Source organism: Monodelphis domestica, chromosome 1 (genome assembly GCF_027887165.1).
Source record: "Monodelphis domestica isolate mMonDom1 chromosome 1, mMonDom1.pri, whole genome shotgun sequence".
NCBI classification, from domain to species: Eukaryota; Metazoa; Chordata; class Mammalia; order Didelphimorphia; family Didelphidae; genus Monodelphis; species Monodelphis domestica.
The window spans coordinates 30,271,476-30,296,622 of record NC_077227.1 but is presented as its reverse complement, the minus strand read 5'-3'; the positions used below and the strand labels follow the sequence as shown (position 1 = coordinate 30,296,622).

General features: G+C 41.2%; 1 protein-coding gene across 2 annotated transcripts in view; it reads left to right on the top strand.

Annotated features, from left to right (window-relative positions):
• Positions 1-8,628: 8,628 nt before the first annotated feature.
• The window catches only part of DNA2 (DNA replication helicase/nuclease 2), a 40,236-nt gene continuing 23,717 nt past the window's right edge, over positions 8,629-25,147 (top strand). The window contains exons 1-5 of one of the 2 annotated variants that reach the window (XM_056796201.1): positions 8,629-8,822; positions 12,882-13,061; positions 16,145-16,328; positions 18,130-18,275; positions 24,090-24,221. In XM_056796201.1, coding sequence (XP_056652179.1) covers positions 8,740-8,822; positions 12,882-13,061; positions 16,145-16,328; positions 18,130-18,275; positions 24,090-24,221 — 725 coding nt within the window. In that variant the 5' untranslated portion in view covers positions 8,629-8,739. Of the gene's footprint in view, positions 8,823-9,099; positions 9,298-12,881; positions 13,062-16,144; positions 16,329-18,129; positions 18,276-24,089; positions 24,222-25,147 lie in introns of those variants that run through there. The other variant, XM_056796208.1, reaches the window with a different exon arrangement.

The window sequence follows — 25,147 nt, the reverse complement described above, 5'->3', positions numbered from 1 at the left end:
CTGAAAGGAGTATTTGCTTTCTGCTTTCTAAGTCCTTATGATTCCCAGGATCCCCTATGTCCCATAGAATGGTCATTCATTTGGTCATTGGATAGGAATCATGCATTTAGAGTACCAACAGCGAACATGTAAAGAATGTCATTGGGGAAACAGGACAAGAAAAGATTGGCCAAATCATAAAGCAAGAGGGAAAGAGAATGCGTTCTGCTACATGATGATTATTTGTATCTGGAGTCAGCATCAGAAGACATGGAGGAAAATCCCAACCATATTGTTTTGTCTCCTTTTGGTAGATTAAAAAAAAACAAACAGTTCCTTTCTGTCTTAGAATCAATACTGAGTATTGGTTCCAAGGCAGAAGAGTGACAAGGCCTAGACAATGGGAGTTAAGTGACTTGTCCAGGGTCACAAAGCTAGGAAGTGCAAGGTCAGATTTGAACCCAGGGACTCCCATATTTAGTCTCAGTTCTCCATCCACTGAGCTACCCAGCTTCTCCCCACCTTACTGTCCATCTTAAAATCAATATTGTGTATTGCTTCCAAGGCAGAAAAGCAGTAAGGGCTGTTAAGAGTAAAATTAGGGTTGTTGACTGAATATATTATATTAGTGGTCACCAGGGATTTTAATTCAATCCCAATAAAATACTCAAGTCAGTTTGGGATTTTATGGTGGTTTAATTACAATAGAAGGAATAAATTAAGAAGAAGAGAGAAAGGAAAGGAATTGGACTGCTCTGACCTGGTCTGAGCCAAGCAAGAGTTTAGAGGCCTTGGCCAGGGGGCCTTCTCAGAAGATTTAAATCTAGCTTGGCTTTCAGCCACAAGGCCTCCTCCAAGATGAGGGGCCTCCTCGTAAGATAGTACTTTTGGGAGGTCAAGGAAAGGAGGAATCAGCCTTACTACTCACCAAGGTCTCTCAGGGAAGACACCTCACCTAAACCACGATATAGAGCCAACGCTGCAAGCATGCCAAATGCCGCCCAGAACTCCCAAAGCTGCCAAGAAAGCAATCACAGGAGGTGATGCGAAATATATAGGCAGTTCTTTACATCACTTCCTGTGTCTCACATGTACTAATGATACCTTAATCTTGGCTTAGGACAGCCCAGGCGGTCAGTTGTTTCTGATTTGTCACTTGCTAGCACATGCTGGTCATAGGACATTCTCCTCTACAGTTAATCCTTAAGTGGGGGTATATACATTCCCTGGTTGCTAGAATTCTAAAGAATAAGCAGGTTGGAGTAAATCTAAAATTCACAGGGCTAGGTAATGGATTGTTAGTGACTTGCCCAGAAGTGGCTGAGGCTATATTTGAACCCAAGACCTCCTATCTCTATCTCTAGGCCTGGTTCTCAATCTACCTACCTGCTCCCATCTGGTAGATTTCTAGAAGACCATGGACAAAGGTTGAACAAGAGGGGCATGGCTGACTGGATTGTAGGAGGGAATATATCAAGGAAATTTTATTTCCTCAAAATGAAATAAACCAGCTCCTCAAATGGTCTGCAATGACCAGGACTCAGAACCCTTAGTTTCAGGTCATGTACCGTATCATCCCCAGAGCTCAGGCCAAGTTGAGAGAATGAATAGAGATCTTAACTATGATTAGAAAATTGTGCACTGAGACTCACTTAAAATGGCCTGAAGTTCTCCCTCGAGCTCTGTTTTTATCTTCAAGCAGGCCCAGGGGAGATCTACACATTTCACCATTTGAGATGCTTTTTGGACAACTTCCTATACAATGCTAAACCTTTTTCTCCTGCATACACATTATTACTGGGGAGGGGGGATATTTCTATTGCTTTATATATACGACTTATAGATCAAATTGTGAGAACTCTATGAATCTGGAGCAGCTGTACAAGCAGGACCTATAGACTTCATACTCTATGACCTATACCCATGAGACAAGATGTTGTGAAGATTGGATTTGGCTATCTCCTGATTGTAACAATGAAGATACTTAGCTCTTCCTTTACTGTGAAGATTAAATTGTAATCCCCTGTCTATTTTTAGATTTTAATCCCCCAAAGTGTTAAATCAGTATTTAAAGTAGATCTAACCATTTTAACTACAAAAGGTGTTAACTAACCAAAAACGGTTTTAACTAACTACAAAAAGGTGTGAATAGCCATTTCATACATTAAGTAGGCAGTCCTGGATAGGAGCGTTTGTTTTGATTGATAGACGTGAAAATTTAGGGGAGGTGACACAAGAGAAAAAGATCTTTAAATAGAGGAAACAGGCACACAAGGATGAATCAATATATAGATCAGTCACTTGGAGCTGGACTGGGAGATAGTTACTTGGAGCTGGAGGGAAGACAGACACTTGAGAGACTGGAAGACAGACACTCGGACTTGGAGTGAAGACACTTGACTGTGGAACTGGACCCCTGGAGGAGCTCGTGCATGAGACCTCAAACTGCTTTCCTTTTAGATGGTCACTGTGGTGAGTGAAAAGGCTGACACTCCTTTCCCCTGACTGATGCCTTAGAATTTCTAACTTGTTCAGAGGAGGCCAGAGCTTTCTCTCTCTCACTCTCTCTCTCTCTCTCTCTCTCTCTCTCTCTCTCTCTCTCTCTCTCTCTCTCTCTCTTTCTCTGTGTGTCTCTCTCTGTCTCTCTCTCCTTTTCTCTCTTCCTTAAATCTTCCCTCTATTGTAAAATAAACTACTACTAAATTCCATTTACTTGAGTAATTCATTTTGGGATTTAGAAATTAAATCCCTGGCAACCACCAATTAAATATATTCAAGTCCAACCAATAAAAAACCACTCCAACAGCTATCAAAATTGGAGATTTTTGAATAAAATCGATTTATTGTTCACATGTAGAATGTGCACCTTCTATTGGCACTGATTGACTGTATCCTTAATGCAATTGTTTTTATTTTTACTCCTTTTATGATTGGACTGGAGATAATATCATTACAAGAGTCCATAGACAAATTGGACACTGTTTTGGCTGACATATTGTTATGAAATGTGAACTATGAATTTTGGATTAAAAAAACTTTATTATTTTTTTCTTTTTATTTGCAATAGGATAAGTTCAAATTTTCCATTAGCCCTATTATCTATGCATACCCAAAAGCTTTAGGCTATGGAAACTCGATATTGATTGTTAAATATCATGGAACTGTTAATAATAATTGTGTCTGATTTCAGAAAGAAGTGATAAAAAAAGAGCCACTGTACAGTGCCATGAAAAACAAGGTCAAAGAGACCAAAAAAATCCTGGTGGAATTGATGAGAATCTGCACCAAGCCAGAGGACTTGTTTTGAGGTTCGAGGAAGCCAGCTATTTGACAATGTCAGATGTAGGATTTCCCTGTGCCAGATTTCCAACAAGTGTCTTTGTTTGGCTGCCATTTTGGCTCCCCTATCTCTGAGATCAAAGGTAAAGTCAGACCAGGGAAACATATTTCCCTTTTATTTCAAAATCTAGTCTCTTTTTTCTCTCTAATAATATGGTAATTTTCTGTAGTCCTGGCTGTCAGTGGGTTAGTGCTATATTGTTACAATTGTCCTACAGGCTTGTGGGACATAAGTCACTTTAATTGGGCTGTGATTCAAGGACCTGTCATGGGATTATTCTTGTTTACTCAGAATTTTTACATACCAATTTGATTTTGATGTTTCCCCTCCAAATTTAACTTTTTTCTCTTTTATTTGGGTTATTTAAAAAATGTTTTTGGATTTTCTTTTTACATTTGATTTATATGCCCTGTAACTAAGGCATGTATCCTGGGTTGATCTGGGTGTTTGTCAACTACCTCCTCAGGGAAGATTGTATAATGTCCCTAAAATCTAAGATTTAAATTTTGTTTTTTTGAAGAAATTCCAGGAAACGAACCTTGCTAACTCTTCAGTTCAATAAAGTGAACTTTTTGAAGAAAGTGCCATAAAGAAGCCTGCAGAAACCACACACTACATCAAAAGATCCAGAATAAACTTTGGGATGTATGTGAAAAAACTGATTTTTGCTACAGGAAGACTTGTAAGCAAGTGCAAGCCATGGAACTTTGAAGATCTGTCAAGCAGAAAAATTCCAGAGAAGCATGTGGCCAGGGAGAAGGCAGTTTGAATAAGCTGGTATACAAACTGATTTTACTCACTTTCTTCCTTGAGACTCTGAGGAAGAAAGCTGAGAGAGATTTACTCTATAGTTACTGGTTTCAACTTGAAGACTTGGGCTTAGCTCTGAAGATCTTTTCAAATTGTTAACAATATTCCCTTAAAGACAATTCAACTCTACTTTCTTGCTATTGAATCTATAATAGATTAGGGAAACCCAAAATTCCCTCTACCCTTAATTCCTTACTCCCTACCTTTCTTCCTTTAAAATAAATCCTTTTCCAGTATTTTGAAGTAAATTAGTCTGTAGAAAGCTGCTATAACTTACCATCTCTGAGTAGCAGTTAGAATTAACAGAAGGTGGGGAGAGGAGAATTGAGAATTCAGTCTCTCCTTGACCTTATTTCTTACAGTCATTGTTCCAGCTTTTCTCTTTACCTTAAATTCCCTAGTAATTGAGTCTCCAATACATGTAGTGAATCAAACTGAAGGGGGTTGAACACATATACTCTGAATGTAAGCTCTTATGCCAAAGGGGATTGCCCCCTATTGGCTTTTTGTCAGTGAGCCTGCCAATCATTGGTTTTGTTCTCTCTCATTTATTTCCATCTTATCCCCAAATTATTGTAATTTCTTCTTAGATATTGCAATATAGTATGCACCTATAACCAGCAGATCTTTGGAAGTATAAACAGGTTATGTGAAATGATTCATTGTGGAGACTAGACATGTTAATTTCCTAAACCCTTAATGGGGGAGATTTCAACATGTTTGTCTCCCAAAAGAATCACAGAGGAATTGTATAAAGGGAACCCCTTCCTCCCAGTGTTGTGAACTTTCGTGTCATCTAACTCATCCCATTAGCATGGCTAGAACACTCCACACAGAGGCCACAGGTTAAGAGCCTAGAAACATGACCTGGAACTAAGAGTTAGGAGTCCAGTTAGAGAGCTTTGGATTAGTTCCTGAGATGTGATAGACCAGCTCAGAGAGACAGGAAGGGACATGGAGAAAGGACTATAAAAGGTGAGACCATAGAGGAGATAGAGGCTTTTGGTGTGAGTTTTCTGGTATTGATTCTTCTACTCCATTCATCATTGGTGACTTGGGGGGAAGACACCATCATGGACTGGTAAGATTCTTGCTCTGAAGAGACTACCGGACTTCCACATGGAGATCGGAACCTTGCTGGGGAGTGAGCTGAAATTCTAGGGATCAAACTTTAGAGTAGAAGGCTAGGAAATAATTTTCTATTTCCTTCCTTATTTCTTTCTTATACCATATTTGTATTAAATTAAATTGTTAAAAACTATTATCATCCTAGTGATTTGAATTAATTTTATTAATGGAGACCACAACAATTTATTTTACTAATATTATTTAACAAAACCAATTTCTAAATATTAAATGTAGCATCTTAATTGTTACATATTACATTTTCATTTGTACAGCAATTTGACAGGGGAAGGAGGTTTCTCTTGTTTGTTTGTTTTTAACCTGTAGAAGAGGCAGTTAGATGGCATAGTGCTGGCCTTTGAATCAGAAAGACCTGAGTTTGAGTTCTGCCTCACATATCCTAGCTGTGTGATCCTGGGCAAGTCACTTAATATTTCAGCCCTGATTTTCTTATCTGTAGAATGGAGATAAGAAGAGCACCTGTTTCACAAGATTGATGTGAAGATCAAATGGGAGACCTTTACAAACCTTAAAGAATTATATAAAGTTAGCTAATTGTATTACCTTTATTAAATTCAGTATTAGTATTCCTTAATATTGAAACATTGAAGAGATGAAAATGGAAAGTGATTCTTTATGTAAACCTTAAAATTTCTTAGACTTATAAATGTTGGAAATTTCACCATTGGGAAATTTCATACTTGAAAAATTTCCTATTGACAGTGGGAACTCTATTGGAATGTGAACCCCATTGGCATGGGAGGTTCCTCCTCCTCCCTTCTTAAGATTACTTTAGGACAGAAACCTTTTGCTGAACAATGGAAAGGGCTTTGACCTATGCTTAAGCATAGAACAGGAATTTCTTTGAGTCATGATTGATTTTAGAATTGATACAATGGAGATACTTGGAATGACAGAACCAGGTCTTGGAAATTGCAATCTCCACCCTACTCAGTCCTAACAGGATTTAGGAAGGGCTGTAGCAAAAGATCAAGATTTAATTATTTGAGAATATGACCTTCAACAGACATGTGCAAAGCCCAGACCTCTGGGTGGTCCTGGGTTAAGCTAGAGCCACCATTGGCACAGGAAAAATGATGGACAGTGATTGGTAGATGTGAGAACTGAGGGGAGGGAACTTGGATGGTTTCCTTAAAGATAGAGGGGTCTGAGGACTGAGGGGGTGGTTGGTGAGTTTTGGCTCTGAGTGGTTGGAGAGGTGCTCTGAGAAGCTTGCTCTGAAGGAAGCTGGAGGTGGAGGCCCCTGAGACTGTTTCTCCATTTTGGTCACGTGAGTAATTGGGACTGATCTCCTTTCTTTGCCCCAGCTATCTAAGGGCTTGGGCCTTTTGGCCCAGCCTAAACAGAAGGGGTATTTAAGCCCTATTCCCTTCTCTCCCCTTTCCCTTTCTCTCTCTCTCTCTCTCTCTCTCTCTCTCTCTCTAATTCCTTTCTTCCTCCTGTTTGTAATTAAACTCTATAAAAGGTTGACGGCTGACTTGAGTTTTCATTTAGGAATTACATAGCTGAATTCCTTGGCGACCTTAAATTAATATATATCAGTCTTTTAAAGTGATTTCCTTGTCACATTTATACATATTAATTAGCATCATTTATCCAATGGTAAATAATCTCCAAATATCAAAACGACTATAAGATTTATTTTGCTTTAAAGTTTAACAACAGAAACAGTGAGGTTGATCAATGGAACAGTACACACCATATAGGAGCAAATGAACAGAGTTATCTTGTGTTTGATAAAACTGAATGCCAATTTTGGGTTCAAAAAAGAATAATATGGAAATAGGATTTCAATGATAATATATGTAGAATTGCTTGTCATCTCTGGGAGGGGGATGGGAAGAGAGACAAGAATTGAGTAACCATGGAAAAAATTACAAAATTAAAAATAAAAAAACCCTGAACACTACAGTTCCTGAGCTGGTGGTGGACCCAATTTGACATTTTCTCTGCCAAGATACTGGAGTGGTTTGCCATTCCCATCTCTAGCTCATTTTGCAGTTGAGGAAACTGAGGTAAACAGGATTAAGTGACTTGCCTGGGGCCCCACAGGTCATAACTGTACTTGGAGTCAGATTTAAACTCAGGAAGTTCTGCAAGTCTTCCAGATTCTCTTCACTCTGCGACCTTATTCACTATTTGATAAAAATTGCCTGGAAAACTGGAAAGCGGTTGGGTAGCCACTGGGTTCAGCCCATCATCTCTGTGTGTAAGAGAGATGGTTGAGATGCCGTATGGAGGCTTTCCTGAATGGCTGCTTTGGCCACATAGCTACACTCCAGGGGCGTCTTATGGGACGTCTTGGAGTCCAGCAGCGCCTCCTTGCGCTTGAAGGAGATTTTCCTTGGAATTTGTCCCCTTTCCATGGTTTCTTTTTCCATCTATCCAATGCAGAAGGTAGTGAAAAGACCCTTCTTGGACTTTGCCACCTTCTGAGTGTGTAGCTTTGAACAAAGCATTGATCTCTTTGAGCCTCAGTTTCCTCCTCTGTAAAATGGGAAGGTCAGGATCTCTGATCTATCTCGTCTGGCTCTCCATCTCCGGATCCTATGGTAGTCGTGTGTGCAGCAGGTTCCTTCCTTCCACAAGTATTTGTTGCCATCAATGTGTGAATGAGTATCGTTAAATTATAACAAACATTACTGTTTCCAAGGTCATGGAAATCCAGAGACCAAAAGGAAACATTCTCCGACCCGGAGTAGGTGTTCGTTCTCCTCCGCAGATGGGGGAGCGGACGCTAAGCTCTGCCTGCCAGGGCTGGCTCCTGTCCCAAGCACAAGGGCACCGAGGGGGTGGGTGGGATCTGGTGTGGCACCGGAACCGCCTAGAATGAATGGATGCTGTGTGCAGTGAAGAGAACCCCCACACATGTGGAATACAGCCTGGCCCTGGAGGGCAGCGACCCTGGGCAAGGCGCTTCACCTCTGCCTGGCTCCGTTTGATAACAATAATGGTACCCGCCTGGGAGGCGAATTGTGAGAATAAAATAGCATCCGCTAAGCGCTTCGGGAAACTCCGGAGCTGCGACAGCGTTAACTGCCTGGTAGTGTTGGTGTTGACCGAGAGGGCAGTGGTTGCTTGGCAGTCTTGGGCTGGGGGCGGCCAGGACGCCAGAAGAAGCATACGAGAGCCCCCAGGGCTTGGGCTCAGGGATCCCTGGGATAGGTTTGGTTCCTCCTGACCATCCCTACGCGAGGCTTCGTTTGCTTCTTCTGTGGAAGGGAGGGGAGTAAAAGCAGCTGCTCCTTTCGGGGAGGAAATGCAATTAAAAGGATTGAGAAAGGCGGGCAACCGACTTCTCCCCCAGCGGCGTGGAGGGTTTAAAAAAAAAAAAGTCAAATGCGCATGCGTATCCGCGGCTCGCTCCCCTTGTTTTGTGCGTTCACTTGCGCCTGGCTTGCACAGAGAGGTTAACCCAGGAGACCCTTCCCGCCCCCGCCCCCGCCCCCGTCTCCGGCCGAGAGATGAAGGCAGAGCCGAAGCCGCCAGAACCGGGGCTGCGGATGGGGAAGACGTCGGTGGAGGAGACGCCAGCGGCCGCGGACCCGTGAGCGCCCGGGCTGGGAGGGAGCGGGAGATTTGAATGGAGGACGCGGGAGCGGGCGCGGGTGGCCGGGCTTCCCGGTCGACCGCGGTGGGGGTGGAGGAGGGGACCGGGTCGCTGGGAGCGAGCTCCGGTCTGTCCTTAGAGGTCGTCCCTGGGGTGGGTGAAGGCATGAACGAATGCATGCATGCATGAATGAATGAGTGAGTGAATGAATGAATGATGGGGCGGCCCGAACTGAGCGCCCAGGCTTAGAATCACCTTAGCGAGGCTGCGCCTGCGCTCTCAGACGCGGCCTGGGAAAGGGGGTCGGTACAGCCTGTGGGTAAGGGTAATCGGCGGAGAGCCTGTAGGAGGATCCCTGCTGGCCTTGCCCTCTCGGCACTGGCCGACCACCCAGGAAGGCTCCCTGGGCAGGAAATCGGGCGGTCCAAGCCTCGAAGAGCAGAAGATGGAAAAAGTCTGGAAAAACGAAGGGGTGAGGGGCCAGAGTGTGCGTGTGTCCCGGAGGGCTTTGAATGCCGAGCAGAGAGGCTTCCTGCCCCTATTTAGGCTATATCGGGCTCCCTAGCCTTTTTTTGTGTCCTAGACTCCTTCTCTGAATGTTTTTAATCCCCATAACTGACATTTATTTATTTATTCAGAACCCTGACTGTTGTCTTAGATTCAATACTAAGTATCAGTCTTAAGAAGTATTCTCAGAAGGGCAAGGCCACGGGATTCAGTGACTTGTCCAGGGTCTCACCGATGGGAAGTGACTCAGGTCACATTTGAACCCAGGACCTCCAGGCCTGGCTCGCCATCCCCGAGCTGTTTAGGCGTCCCTCTGGTCTCACTCTGGAATTATAGCAGTGAAAATCTTGAGACAAGAACTGGAGGAACCTGTACCGGCTCAGGGTGAGGAGCCGGCCAATTCATTATCAGGACCCACCTTTGGAAATGCAGGGCCTGTTGGAAAGCAGAAAGAATTCTGGCTCGGGCAATATGGAGCCAATGCAGTGAAAGGGTTAAACAGCAACCCTTAGGCAGGAGATTTGATGGGCTGTATTAATTCTTGGGCACCTGGGTGGGTGGTAGATAAAGTACCAAGTTTGGCCTCAGGAAGACTCCACTTCCTAGCTGTCACCTGACACAGAGCCCCCTTTGCCTCAGTTTCCTCCTAAAATGAACTGCAGAAAGGAATGGCAGACTAGCTGCTGTGTGATGCTGGGCAAATCATATCACCCTTTCTGCCTCAGTTTCCTCATCTGTAAAATGAGCTGGAGAAGGGAATAATGGACAACCCTTCTAGCATCTTTGCTGAGAAAACTCCAAATGGGGTCACAGAGAGTCAGAAAGGACTGAAAAGTGACTTAACAGCACCATTTAGTTCTTTTTTTAAAATTATTTTTAAACCCTTACCTTCCATCTTGGAATCAATACTGTGTATTGGTTCCAAGACAGAAGAGAGATAAGGGCTAGGCAATGGGGGTTAAGTGACTTGCCCAGGGTCACCCAGCTGGGAAGTATCTGAGGCCAGATTTGAACCCAGGACCTCCCATCTCTAGGCTTGGCTCTCAATCCCCTGAGCTACCCAGCTTTATCTCTTCTTTATCTCTACAGCATTCTACGGCACTGGCCACCTCCTGGGTTCTCTCTCCTTTTAGATTTTTTGTGTTCTGCTCTCTCTTGGCTCTCCTGCCTCTCTGGATGCTCCACATTCTCCTTTACTGCACTCATATTCCCTGTTCTCAGTCCAATTCCCGTAGTGACCTCAGCAGTCTCCTGCCCAGTTTAGGCTGATGAGTTCCATGTCCATCCCTGGTCTTCCTCCTGATCTTGTCATGTATTTCTCAGGCTTGGTGGACATTTCAGACTGTAGGGCTTATTGTCATCTCAGACTCAGAAGGTCCAAAATGGATCCAGATCTCCTTCTCTAGAACCCCCCCCTTTCTGAACTTTTCCCTTTCTGTCCCTCAACGAATGAAGTTCAAAACTCTGGAATCATCCTCGTCTCTGTGCTGCCCTTCACATCTAGTCAGTCACTTGCTCTTGGCTTTTCTGTCCCTGCAACATCTCTCCTCTCCTCCCCTCTCCTCACTCCCCTTGTCTCACTACCATCCTGTTTCAGGCAATCATCACCTGCTCCTGGTCTAGTGCAATAGCCTCTTAAGTGGTCACCCTGATTGAGTCTCTCCCTATTCCAGATCATCCTCTGCATAGCTGCCAAAATGGTTTTCCTAAAGTGCATCTATGAGCAGCCCCGCCATGCTCAGTGACTCCCTCTAACCCTGAGGATCAAGCTCGAGGTTTGCCCTTTCAGTCCTAATTCCAGCTTACCCTTCTGGTCCTCTTTTTCTTGGTCCAAACAAATTGGCCTTCCAGCTCAGTCTATCTTGGGGCTTTGCTGGGGCTCTCGCTAGCCCTAGAATGTCCTCCTTCATCTCAGCCTCTTGGAAATCTTTAGTTTTGTTCCAAGCTTTGCTCAAGTCCCCCTTCTCCAGGGGTCTTTCCTGAGCCCTCAGCTGCTAGTGAGTTCCCTCTGGAATGACTTTTTTTGTTTGTTTGTTTGTTTTGGGTGTATTCATGGAGGCAAGCATTCTATCTCCTGTCCCTTAATGGGTTATGAGCTCCCTGGGGGCTGTTTCACTAGTGCCTTCTTATCCTCAAAATGTAGCATAGTACCTGGCACATAATAGGTGTTTACATACCTCTTCATTGCTTGATTGACTTAGAGGATAAAGAAAACTGATATCGTAAGCTTTATGTTAGCAAGGATCTATTTTATTTAAATCTTTCTGCTCCCTTCTACCTACATAGGAAGCATTTAATAAATTTATTGGATTGAATTATCTAGAATTCAAGGCCTTACATTGTATCCTTTAATATAGTTTGGGAATGACTTGTTCCTTATTTCCCTCCTCCCCTTCCTGTGATAAACTACAACCAAGTTGCCATAGTTTAATGGGAAATGACTAAGAAGGAGTGGATTCCTAAGAATAAGTAGGAAGAGAACAGGAGAGCATCTAGCACCCCTTGATGAGTGGAGTTCACACATCCAGACTATCTAGATCCCAGATCCCAGGCTTTGGAAGGCAGAATGCTGAGCCACTAGGTGAGGTCCTTGATTGATTGTGGGCAGTGAGGGAGACGTCACAGTGATGAAAAATGTCCCAATCTTCAAAAAAGGGAAGGAGAGGCTGAAAACAGAAGGGCACTGTGTTTGACTTTGATTCTGGCAAAACTCAAGATTATATTCTGAAAGTAACAGTTTGTGAACAGCTTCCTAAGAAGAACTCTCTAAGACAAAAAGTCTAGAGGATGAGTTGTCAGCCATAGTCAGGTGCATGTTGGACTAAATGAACTCATGGTTCTGCCTTTTGGGAACCAACAGGACAGATTTAGTCGGTCTTCATAGGTCAGATTTTCAAATACATGAGATGACTCTTGTGTCTCTCAGGGGGTAAAAGGTACCGGGAGGCAGTTTTTGGTTTAATTATAAGGAAGTTTGTAATATATAAAGCTTTCTAAGAATCCGGTGACTTGCCTTGTTAGGTAGTGAGCTCTCCCCTCCACCAGTGAGAATATTTACATTGGAGCAATTTGTCTGGGCTGTCATAAAGGAATGAATTCTTGCATTGGGGGGATAGGTTGATCTCTGAACGTCTCCTGCTTCCACAAAGACCATCGTTCTTTTTCCTGGTTTCCTTCGAATCTGAAATTTCTCCTTCTGCCTTTTCCTGTTTCATCCCCAAGCTTCATTTTTCTTCTTGTTGGGTGTTGTTCAGTAGTTATTGAATCTAGAGAGTGTTTCAAGTGCCCAAAGCGACAGGTTTCTTATAGGATGAGGAGGAAGCCTTCAAAGGGCTTACATGAAAAGCAGGTCACGCAGTATATCACTTCTTCGAAAATTTTCTAGACAGTTCAGCCGTCCTTCCTTGATTCTATCTGTTTTTACTTTGGATACTTTTTAACATGAGCTTCACAGAAGAGTTACGCATGGAAGGGGATCTCCAGGAAGAGTTGGATGATGAGCTCTTGTTTCTTGGTTGTGCTAATACATTGTTTCATCTTTATCTGAAGATTTCTCAAGAAAATGGCAGCAGCCTTTACTGATGGGATCCTGAGAAGAGGAGTGGATAATCGGTATCTGGTTTTGAAGGTCAATACTGTACAGAATGAAGGAAGCCAGGAGAAACATCTCATCATAACAGCTGCTCAGTCTCTGGAGGATCAAGAGCTGTGCATCCTGAGGGACGAGTGGTAATTGCTATGACATTCTCTAGCTGTCATCTAAAGTCTAGCAGAGTAATGGAAATTCAGTTTTGACTACAGATGGACTAGATTTTATTTTATTTTTTATGCCCTCACCTTCTCTCTTAAAAGAAATACTGTGTATTGGTTCTAAGGCAGAAGACCAGTAAGGGCTAGGTAATGGGGGTGAAGTGACTTGCCCAGGGTCTCTCAGCTAGGAAGTATCTGGGGCAAGATTTGAACCCAGGACCTCCAACCTCAAGGCCTGGCTCTCAATCCACTGAGCCACCTAGCTGCCCCTATGGACTAGGTTTTTAAACATGGATTGATTCTTCATTTATTTTGTGGTCAGCATCTCTCTCTGATTCCAAAACCATTTGAGGAAATAAAATGAATAATTCCATCTTTACAGTGATATACAGTTTATAAAATGTTAGTGCAAGTATTGTCATCTTTATGTTTTAGATAAGAAAACTTAGGCTCAGGGAGGTTAGTTTGTCCACAGCCACACAGCTGGTAGAGGTAACATGAAGACCAGTATTTTGTATTAATGACTATTCCTCTCCACCAAGATTTTCACTCTGTTCAGTTGTAGCATGAAACTTAGTTTTTAAGAGGAGTGAAAATGGCGTTGGCTATGGGAGAGGTGGGGGGGGAGGAAAAGACAATGATCTTTGTCTCTAATGAATAATGTTTGGAAATGATCAAATAAAATAAAAAAAATAAAAAAAATAAAAATATTTAAAATAAAAAAATATTTAAAATTAAAATTAAAAAAAAAAAGAGTAAAAACGAAATCCAACCTAAAAATCTTTTTAAAAAAATTTAATAATTTATTAAAAAAACTCTTACCTTCCATTTTCAAATCAATACTCTGTATTGGTTCCAAGGCAGAAGAGTGGTTATTAGGCAGTGGGGTATAAGCGACTTTCCCAGGATCATATAGCTAGGAAGCATCTGAGGTCAAATTTCATCCTAGGAACTACTGTCTCCAGACTTAGTTCTCTATCCACTGAGTCACCTATCTGCACTGATTAATTATTTTTTTAAATTTTAACTTTTTCTATTTTGAGTTCCAAATTCTCTCCCTTCCTGTACTCATTCTCTCACCCCATTAAGAAGGTAAGTAATATAATTTCAGTTATATATAATATAAAGATAATATATTTTATATATCATATATAAAAATATAGAATATATTATATATTAATAATATAATATATAATATAATAAAAATATAATATAATATAAAAGTTATATAAAATTATATATGTGAAAACAATTGCATATTAACCATGATGCAAAAAAAAAAGCAAAAAATATGTTTCAATATGTACTCAGAATTCTTCAGATCTCTTTCTTAGGATGAAAGTAGACAGCATTTCATCATAGGTCCTTTGGAATTTTTGGCTCATTGGATTGATCAGAGTAACTTAGTCTTCTACAGTTGATCATCCTTACAATATTGCTATTACTGAGTGCAATGTTCCACTTTTGCTTACCTCACTTTGCATCAATTCATATAAATCTTCTGGGTTTTTTCTGAAACCATCTCTTTTGTTTTCTCTTATAGCACTATATTTAGAATGTTATCACGATCATGTTCCACAACTTGTTCAATCAATCCCCAAGTGATTCCTTTTCTAATTCTTTGATGCCTTGAAAAGAGGTGCTATAAATATTTTTGTGTGTATTGGTCCTTTTCTCTTTTCTTTGATCTCTGGTACACAGACCTAGTCGTGGTATTGCTGAGTCAAATGGTGTACACAGTTTTATGGCTTTCTGGGCACAGTTACACATCTTTCTCAAGAATCTTTGGACCAGTTCACATCATCACTAACAGGGCAACAGTGCTCCTATTTTTCCACATCTCCAACATTTGTCCTTTTCCTTTTCTGTAAATGTTCTGTAATGTTAGCTAATCTGATAGGTGTGAGCTGCTACCACAGATTTGTTTCCATTTATTTCTCTAATCAGTAGTGATTTAGAGCATTTTTGCCTCTGTCAACTAATAACTAATTCTTCTGATAACTGCCTGTTCATATCCTTTGACTATCAATTGAGGAATGGCTCTTATTTTTATAAATTTGATTTCCTTTCCTGCATATTTGAGAAATGAGGTCTTCATCAGAGAAACTTGTTATAAATAAAATATACCTGCTATAAAAATAAAATGCTATACAAGGGGGTGGGACAGTCTGATCTAGAATTTGTGCCCAGGTTTCCAAATGGAATTAAAAAAAAAAAACCCTTCCTATTTCATTTTATTATATTTTAGGCTTGCCATTTCTATGTTTTTAGGAAGGCATTGGAATGATGAAAGGCTTAAGAATAAAAGAGTGAATAATAAAGACTGAAATTTGAGATTAGATTATGTAAAGGTGGCTAGTTCTTCCATACTAATTTATAGGGCTCAAGCAGTTAACTCCTTTCTGCTTAGAGGGAATCTGTAAGTATATTCATTCATGATTCAAAGTTGGAAGCAGATCAAAAGAACTTGATGTTGATCAATACCTGATTCTTTCAAAACACCTGCAGAAAGAGGCCACTATGGGGCAGCTTTGGCTTAGGATGCCAAGAAGTTCAGTTGTGTGCAACTCTTTATGACCCATTTTGGGGTTTTCTTGGCAACAATGCTGGAGTGGTTTGCCATTTCCTTTTCCAGCTCATTTTACAGATGAGGAAACTGAGACACACAGGGTTAAGTGACTTGTCCAGGAACATAGCTAGTAAGTGTCTGAAGCCAGATTTGAACTCAGGAAGATAAGTCTGCTTGACTCCAGGCCAAGCTTGGTTTCATTGTGCCACCTAATTGCCTGTGGATCTAGCAAACCTGGGTTCAAAAGCTGGCACTCTTCCTTTTTCTTTCTCCCTGAATGACCTTGGAGAATTCATTTAATCTCCCTGAACTTTTGTTTCCTTATCTATCACATAAAAGATTTTAACTAGATGATCTGTGAAATTTTTTTCCTGTTCTAAATCTTTTGAAATGGGAAATGCTCAGTCTTCCCCAGATAGAACTTTAATTATGCCTCTTTTTTTTTTTGTTCATTTTAAGTGAAGCCTCTACATTCATATGTTTTTATTTGCAGGGATGACCTTTCAGTAGAGCCAGGAGACATCATACATTTGGAAGGAGAATACAAAGCAGATGCTTGGATAATAGATAAAGATTTTGGATATCTGATTCTCTACCCAGATATGTTGATTTCTGGCACAAGTGTAGCTAATAGCATTCGCTGTATGAGAAGAGCAGTTTTGAATGAAAATTTTCGGGTAAGTAAGGGAAAATGTTGTAGCCAATATAAGTTCATCCCCTCTAATTCTTATTCTAAATTCTAAATTATTCTAAAGAAATTCTAGTCTTAAGAAAGTTAGTTCTAGTGATGATTTTTGATAGCATCTCATCTTAGGAACCCTTATCCATATGATTCACAATTAAATAAACTAACTAATCCCACTGATAATCATTTTTGTGTCCTGAGGATTAGTTACCAGGGGATTCCTTTGGTCTTCTTGTTTTAGAGAAGCACAAGTTAACTTTGATTATATTGTAAAACAAGTAGCAGAATAATAAATGAATTTTGGAAATTAGTGTTGAATAGATTTATTTTCCATTTGGTAGATCTTTAGGAAAAAAGGATAATAGTTTTAATATAATACTTAACTAGCATTTCTCTCTGAGGAAAAAAAAGCTTAATTTTATACTAAGGCTTCTATTGAGAGTTGTAAAATTTTCTTTTTTAATTATGCATTTTGTAAAAATAAAAGGCAATGGATTGATTATTGATTATAAACTAATTTTAATACTCTGCTTGCTGTGCTCACAAAGTATCTTCCTTTTATATCAATGAAGTGAAAGTCATAAGTGAACTCTTCAGGGCCAGGTGCAAGGATGCTAAGAGACTCTTGTTATAAAAAATAAAATATTTATTGAAATATAAGGCTAAAAAGGATTTGTAACTCTAAGGGATTCTAACTCCACCCAAATAAAAGTCCTTGGTTCTGCAAGGAACTGCTTCTCCTGTGTCCACAGGCTATACTGATCCTTCCTGATCTGACTAACCCAAATTTTTATTATTCTAAATAAATTAAAAAAATTATTATTCTAAATAAACTAACACTATTATCCTTAAAATTCTTAACTTCGGCTCTAGTTCGTAAAAATAACAAAGGCTAGCTGGCTGTGTCCCAGCAAGAACCAAGTTAGGACTCTGAGAGAGAGAATAACTTCCTACCACCTCCCAGAGAATAACTCCCAAATCGGTCAGAGTAACTGCCACACTCAGAGTGTGTAGCTGTCACAGAAAAAACGTTAAAACTGTCAACATTTGAAATTGACACAGTCTTAGATATGCTTCAAGCTCCAATTCTTCCTCAAGCCAACTTCCCTACTTCTTATCTCTAAACTAATATAACAAGACTTAATTTCTAGTGTCATCCTTATAATGTTGAATACACTTATTAAACATTCCTTCATTAACTTTCCTAATTATGTCTGTTCTTGGAAGACTAAAAATAATTTTTTGGAGATTAGAACTTTAGGTATCATAGATCCATGAGAATTTATCAAACAATTAAGGGATGAAGGAAAAGTAGGTGAGGAAAAATGTTTAATATTCTCATCTCTTTGTTGCATTATATTAGAAAAATTTTATTTTCATATACAAAATAGTCTTTTTTTTAAACATTATTTTATTTGGTCATTTCCAAACATTATTCATTGGAAACAAAGATCATTTTCTTTTCCTCCCCCTCTCCCCCCACCTCTCCTATAGCCAACGCATGATTCCACTGGGTATCACATGTGTTCTTGATTTGAACCCCTTTCTGTGTTGTTGCGTTAGAGTGTTCATTTAGAGTCTCTCCTCAGTCATATCCCCTCAACCCCTGTAGTCAAGCAGTTGCTTTTCTTCGGTGTTTTTACTCCCACAGTTTATCCTCTGCTTGTGGATAGTGTTTTTTAGATCCCTGCAGATTGTTCAGGGACACTGCATTGACCCTAATGGAGCAGTCCATTCAAAATAAAGTCTTAATGTGTATTACATAAGAAATATATTTACCATATTTTTTATAGAGCTGTGATTCCAGTTCACACCAAATGCTTATTGGCACAGTCCTTCATGAAATATTCCAGAAAGCAATAAATGACAGTTTTACTCAAGAAAAACTCCAAGAACTTGCTCTACAAACTATTCAAGAAATAAAACACCTAAAGGAAATGTAAGTAATACAATCAGTACTATAGGTAAAATACTATTATGGAAACACATTTCCTGGCACCTCTAAAATATTTTGGTCATGATGGAATTTTTGTGGCAATATATGCATTTTAAAAAATGAATTCCCATTTTGCAGGGTTTTAAGGGACTTAATGCTTAGTGTCTCTGTAGTTAATTACCAAGTACATGAAAAGAAGTTCTTTTAGAAATTATTTTACACATGTGGAAATTGAGGTCCAGGGCATTGCACCATTCATATGCCATCTTGGGCCTTTTTTCTTTCTTGTTATCTTTTCTAGGTTAGCGGTTTATTTAAATTGTGTTCTGATGGAGAATGGTTGAGCAGTTTAAGGCAGGAAGGGGAGAGAGGAACTTGGAAGTAATAATGAGACAAACCTAACTCATTTGCCCATCTTTCTGTCCCCTTCGGTATGATAAACAGTATGTCACTAGACCAGCCAAGTGGTTTCCTATTGAACAGGAGCCAGAGAAAGCCTTGGCTGTATAAGCTTACTACAGAGAATGTGTGATCCAGGCCTGTTACAATGAACTGTCATGTGACAGGGCCTGTTGCTCACTTTCTTGGGTATCCCTTCCTTGTAATGATAATCTTTACAATATGCTTTTCTTTTTTTTAAATCCTTTTTGTTAAAGGGAATCTTGGGAGGAAGTAATGGACCAGAGTGGAAACAGAATTTTTCCAAGGTTCCATTTAACACTTTCCATCTTGGAATCAGTAATGTGTCTTGATCCTGTAAAGGTTAAAATTAATGGTTGGATGATGATTATATAAAACTATGTGTTTGCCAGTATTTATTATATCTTGAGTCAGAAATTTATTTATAAATATTTGCAAATAGAGAGGAAACAATAAAGAAGAGAAATAGATAAGTTATCTATCTTGTCAACTTAAATGTTTTACTCTGGGTCTGCTTAATCCAGGCAGAGTTTAATTAGCTCTCAACCAGGAAGGATGGTAGTGAGTAACCACTTGGCCTCCTCCAAGATGGAAGCTAGTCTCTCCAGAAACTAGGAAAGGAGTCAGCCTTTTACTCACCCAATGAAGTAATCCAAGAGCCAGAGTCCAAGTAGAAGCCAAGCTCTGAACCCACGATCCAAGTTGTAGTCTCCAGCGAAGCTCCCTTGAAGACTATCTAAGACTTATCTCCAAAAGACAATCTCTTCAGACTATCTTCTCAAAGACAATCTGCTCTGCGGGAGTTCGGGGCTTGCTTTTATGGTTGCTTCTTGTCGCTTCCGCTCTTCACAGAGGCCAATCACAGTTTCCAAGTTGTCTAGCACTGCCCAGAGGTTCTGAAGGTTAGGTTCTCATCAAAAAGGTTCACAGTTTCCTGATTTGATTGAATTTCTAAGGATGTGAATTCTCACTTGGTACCTTGCTAGCTTCTCACCTAGTACTAAGTAGGGTGTTTAATCTTTTGTTGATTCGATTCAAAAGTAGGCAAGGGGGAGTTAATACTATTTTCAGTCTAGTGAGGTACTAAGTAGGGGTACTTCAGTTAGTGTTAACTCAGGATAGACAATAGAGTAAAGAATTTTTTCACAATACCAAGGCAGAAAAGCAGTAAGGACTAGGCAACGGGGTTAAGTGACTTGCCCAGGATCACCCAGTGAGGAAGCCGCTGAGGTTGGATTGGAACCCAGGAACTCCCTTCTCTGGGCCTGGCTCTCAATTCACTGAGCTACCCAGCTGCCTTTGAGAATATACTTTTGTATCTTTTACTAAAACTTGCCCTCGTTTCCCTGCTATATCATGGACTAACCTCAGGTTATCCCACATATCATTGCCAGAGAAGGCTCTAGGAAGGTCTGGCGTATGGTGATGGCCTCCCATCCAAGGATCAGTGTCGTTGAGGCAGCTGGCCACAGGGCGACGCATCATTTTGGCTCTGGTACATCGTACAGTAGCAAACAGCCTGAATGAGTTCCTGTCCATCTTGGTGGAGGCGCACTCATTGGTATCATAGATCTTGAAGCTTTGAAATATGGAGAACAGCAAAAGCCTGAATGAGGAACAGCTGACTCAGAGGAGTGGGTGTCGCTCGGCCATTGGCCTCAGAGCTGAGCTCCGGAGCTCACAGACAAGGAAGTGCAAGCTCACAGAGGTTTAGGCACCTGCTGGTGGTCCCACAGCTGTTAAGTGTTGCATGCAGAATTAGAACCCAGGCCTCACTGAGATTGAGTCCAACACATTCCTGTGCCACATTGCCCTGAAAGTGGTTCTAAGAATAGCTCGCTGGTCGTGGTGCTTTATGGCTTGTGTAGCGCCTTCTCGGGAACTGGCATCCTCCATCTCGGGAGGAGCTTGACCGCACCTGGCTGAGGCCAGCCATCGGTCGTGAGGCCTGTCCGGCCAGCTCTGCTAGCCTTTGAGACCCAAAGTGAGTCCCTGACAGAACAGGAGAACAAAATAAGGCTGAATGAGGAGCACAAATGGGACTGTGCGCCGTTTGTAGAGGAAGAACCGTTGCTTCGTGGTTCCTCCCAGGGGATGGGATTTGTATTTGGTGGAAGCAGCCTCGGCCAGCCAGGTCACTCGACTCCCCGTCCAGTGAGTAAGGATGGCGTGGCCGTTGGGAGAGGACCGCGGCGGACAACGTGGCCTTCTGCGCCGGGCCCTGTTGGACGCTGAAGTGACCTCCCTGACTGATATCCTTTGTTAAGCTGACGCTTCTCTGGAGAATCTTAAGTCATGATGACTCCTTAAGCAGTAAAAAGTCAGCTGGAGAAAAGGAGGCACCAGCCACGTGTGGGCGAGGCAGGCCTCGGGTGCTCGTGTTCGCCCCACTCCACCACGTGTATGCCGCGGCTTCCCTGGCCGGCCCTGAGCCAGCTTGCCTGCCTGGGCACTCCCGGCTGTGTCCCCGAGCCGGGCTCTGGCAGCCCCCTCCTCGGCCCCCTCCTTCCTGTCCCTCATCCAGGCTTTCCTCAGCCCTGGGAGCTGGTGGGCGCTGATCTCCCTCCAGATCAGAGGCGGCTCTTCCGGCTGCCAGGAGTCTCCATGTGCCCCTTGGCATGGCCTTGCGGGCCCGCGTGGCAGGGACGACGTCGGGCCTCACAGACATGGCTCAGAGGTTCAGAAGGAAGAGCGTTCGCTTTGAAACCCAAAGGGTGCCTCAGCAGGCCAGGAAAAGGGGTAAAAGCTCCGCTTGTGAAGGCCTGTTAGTGTTTACTGTTGGGCTTCTGTGGACTCATCTCTAAAGCGGGGCTCTCTTCCGAAGGCAGATGTCCGTAGAATCGGATTCCCGGATTTGGGGGGGTGTCAGGGACGGTGGCCTTGACATCCGCCTCTACAGTCTAAGCCTTTCTCCCCGGCTTATACATCACTATTAGGGGGAGATACTACTATTGCTTCCTGTATACAGGAATTACAGCACAAACTGCATGAACTGCATGAATCCAGAGCTGCAGTACAAGCTGGACCACTAGACTTCTCACTTCACGACCTGAACCCAGGAGACACGTTTATATAAAGAACTTCCAGCTCATGGGAGCAACCCAGCCTTCCTGGGAAGGACCATTCCTAATATTGTTAACTACTCCAACATCTATAAAGGTTGGAGAAAAGGACTCTTGGATTCATTGCTCACACGTAAAAAGAGCATCTTCTATTGAGACTGATTGACTGTATCCTATATATGCATTGGAGATAATTACCTATTGACGAGTGGATGTTGTGTTGTTTTTTTTTAACACATTGAATTCCTAAAATTATTTTTTTTCACTTTTTTCCTTTACTTTTTTATTTTTTATCTTTTTAAAATATTTTATTTTTCCCTTTTCTCATTTCTGTGTACTCAAGGTACATACAATCAATATTAATTTTTATTCTACAATAATATTAGTTTAAATATATACTTGCTATATTATTAAAACATACCTAAACAGCTTTAGACTTTGGGAACCTGCCATTTGTTGATAATCATTGTGGGACTATGATTACTATTTGTGTCTGATTCTAGGAAACAGGATCAAAAACAGGAGCACAGACTTAACCTGAATAATGCCAAAAGAGCTCACAGGTCTACAAATCAAAAAACTAATCCAGGTAGGATTGATGCACTTTTAAGCCAATACTAAGGACTTGAACCGAGGGTGAGACTCGAGGTTGCAACGCTTAACATATGTTAAGACGTAGGCCTTCCTTGTATCCACACTCTTCCAGAAAATACTTACAGACAAGTACCAAAGGTTGGCTATCATCCTGCCTCCCTCTATCCCTGAGAATGAAGGTAAAAATCAGACCAGGGAATGACACTTCCCTATTAAAATAGAAATCTGGTCCTTTTTTCTCTCCTATAGTATGGCAACTTCCTGTAGCCTTGGCTGCAAATGGGTAAGTGAAACTTACTGCATTCTGTCCTACAGATTAGAAATTACTTAACTGGACCCTAATACAGGGGCCTGTGAGAAATTTATTCTTGCTTTCTCAAAATTTTTTATACATAGATTTTGATATTTTGATACTGATTTTGAATTCTTCTTTACAATATACACACACACACACACACACACACACACACACACACACACACACACATATATATATATATATATATATATATATATATATATAAAGGGTTTAAATTTTTTCCCTTAATTTCTTCCCTTTTTCTTTTTTTTTAAATTTCATTTTCATTTTCATTTTTGTTTTTGTTTTTCTTTTGAATTAACTCACGCACCCCCATAACTAAACCTTGCATCCTCAGCTGGACTGAGTGTTTTTTCAACATTTTCTTCAGGGGGGATTGTATTTTCATAAAATCCAAGATTTAAATTTTGTTCGAGATAGATCTTCAGAGAAGAAGCTTGCTAACTGAATCCAGAGAATGAATGGTTTACAGAAAGATACCTAAACCCTTACACTACAGGAAGATCCAGAATGAACCTTGGGGTGCAGTTGATTGAACATTTATTTTGAATGTACACTCATGCCAAAGGGGACTGCCCCCCAATTGGCTTTTGTCAATGCGTCAAGCAAAACATTGGTTTTGCTGTCTCTCTCTCTCTCCTCTATTTCCCCTTGTTTACAACTATTTTAGTTTTCCTCTTAGAGGGTAAAATTTTGTATACACTTGCAGTTAGAATTTTTTGGGGTGCAAGATGCTTATGTTTAGTGATCAATTGGGGAGACTAGTCCCCCAATCATCATCAGGGGGGATTGTGATTTTTAAATCTCCATCTTGCTTGGTCCAGCACCCAAAATTGTGCACACCCACACTACACAGGCATGTGCTAGTAAATGGCAAATCAGAAATAACTAACTGCCCACCTGGGCTGTCCTAAGCCAAATTTGAGCCACCATTGGCATGTGTGAGGAGCAGGAAGTGAGGTAGAGAACAGCCTCTGGAGTTCGCTCACTTCTTGTGGACAGGGCTAGGCTCCAGTTCATTCTAGGAGCTGTAGCAAGGAGGAGGCCTGCAGGCAGCTTTCCTTCAGAAGATCAGTCATGTGAGTGAAGGACTGATTCCCTCCTCTACCTTGGCCTTCCAGGCCTAAGCTCCCTCTGGCTCTGCCAGAAGGTTGAGTTAACCTTTTTCCCTTTCCCCTTCCTTCCTTCTCTCCCTCTCCTTCTTTCTTATTCCCATTGTAATTAAACCACCATAAAGCTCCATACTGACTTGAGTGTTCATTTAGGAATTTCATAAGTGAATTCCTTGGCGACCTTAAATTTATACCAGTCTTTATAGGTGATTTCACTACCCAACATTGGCCCTATTGGCTTCTCCTCTGCCTTTGCTCTTCACTCTTTTTTGTCTTTTTTGTATTCACTCTATCCTTGATTTTTTTAAAGGTACTATTTAAATCTGAAAGAAGACGTATTTAAGCAAGAAATAGAAGACTATCTTCCATCATTTTCTAAATGGGCAGAGGAATTCATGCATGGGCCCATGTCAGCCGACCTTCCCATGATGCAGCAAACTTTGTAAGAAAACCATTCTATTGTCCTTTTTTGTCTCATTGGGTAGAATTCTGGAGTATTTACCAGTAGTGTGGAATCGTTTCTTTTTTTTTTAAATCATTACCTTCCCCTTAGAATCAATACCATGAATAGGTTCCAAAGAAGAAGAATGGTAAGGGCTAGGCAGTGGGGGTTGAGTGACCTGCCCAGGGTCATACAACTAGGAAGTGTCTGAGGTCAGATTTGAATTCGGGACCCCTCTTCCCTAGGTCTCTTAATCCATTGAGCCTCTCAGCTGCTCCAAGCATATTTTTTTTATGGTTATTTAAATATTCTATTTCTTTATTTTGTTTTAATTTTATTTAATTAGTCAATTTAGAACATTTTCCCCTGGTTACAAGAATCATATTCTTTCCCTCCCCTCTCCCTACCACTGGGTTTTATATGTGTTATTGATCAGAATTTATTTCCATATTATTGATGATTGCACTAGTATGATCATTTAGAGTCTACATCCCCAATCATATCTCCATCAACCCATGTGATCAAGCACATGTTCCTCTTCTGTGTTTCTGCTCCCACAGTTCTTTCTCTAGATGTGGATAGCATCTTTCTCAAAGGTCCCTCAGAATTGTCCTGGATCATTGCATCCTGCTTGTAGAGAAGTCATTTACATTCGATTGTACCACAGTGTATCAGTCTCCATGTACGATGTTTTCCTGGTTCTGCTCCTTTCGCTCTGCATCACTTCCTGGAGGTCGTTCCAGTTCACATAGAATTCCTCCAGTTCATTATTCCTTTGAGCACAATCACAATAGTATTCCATCACCAACATATACCATAATTTGTTCAGCCATTCCCCAATGGAAGGGCATCCCCTCATTTTCCAATTTTTGGCCGCCACAAAGAGTGCAGCTATGAATATTCTTGTACAAGTCTTTTTCCTTATT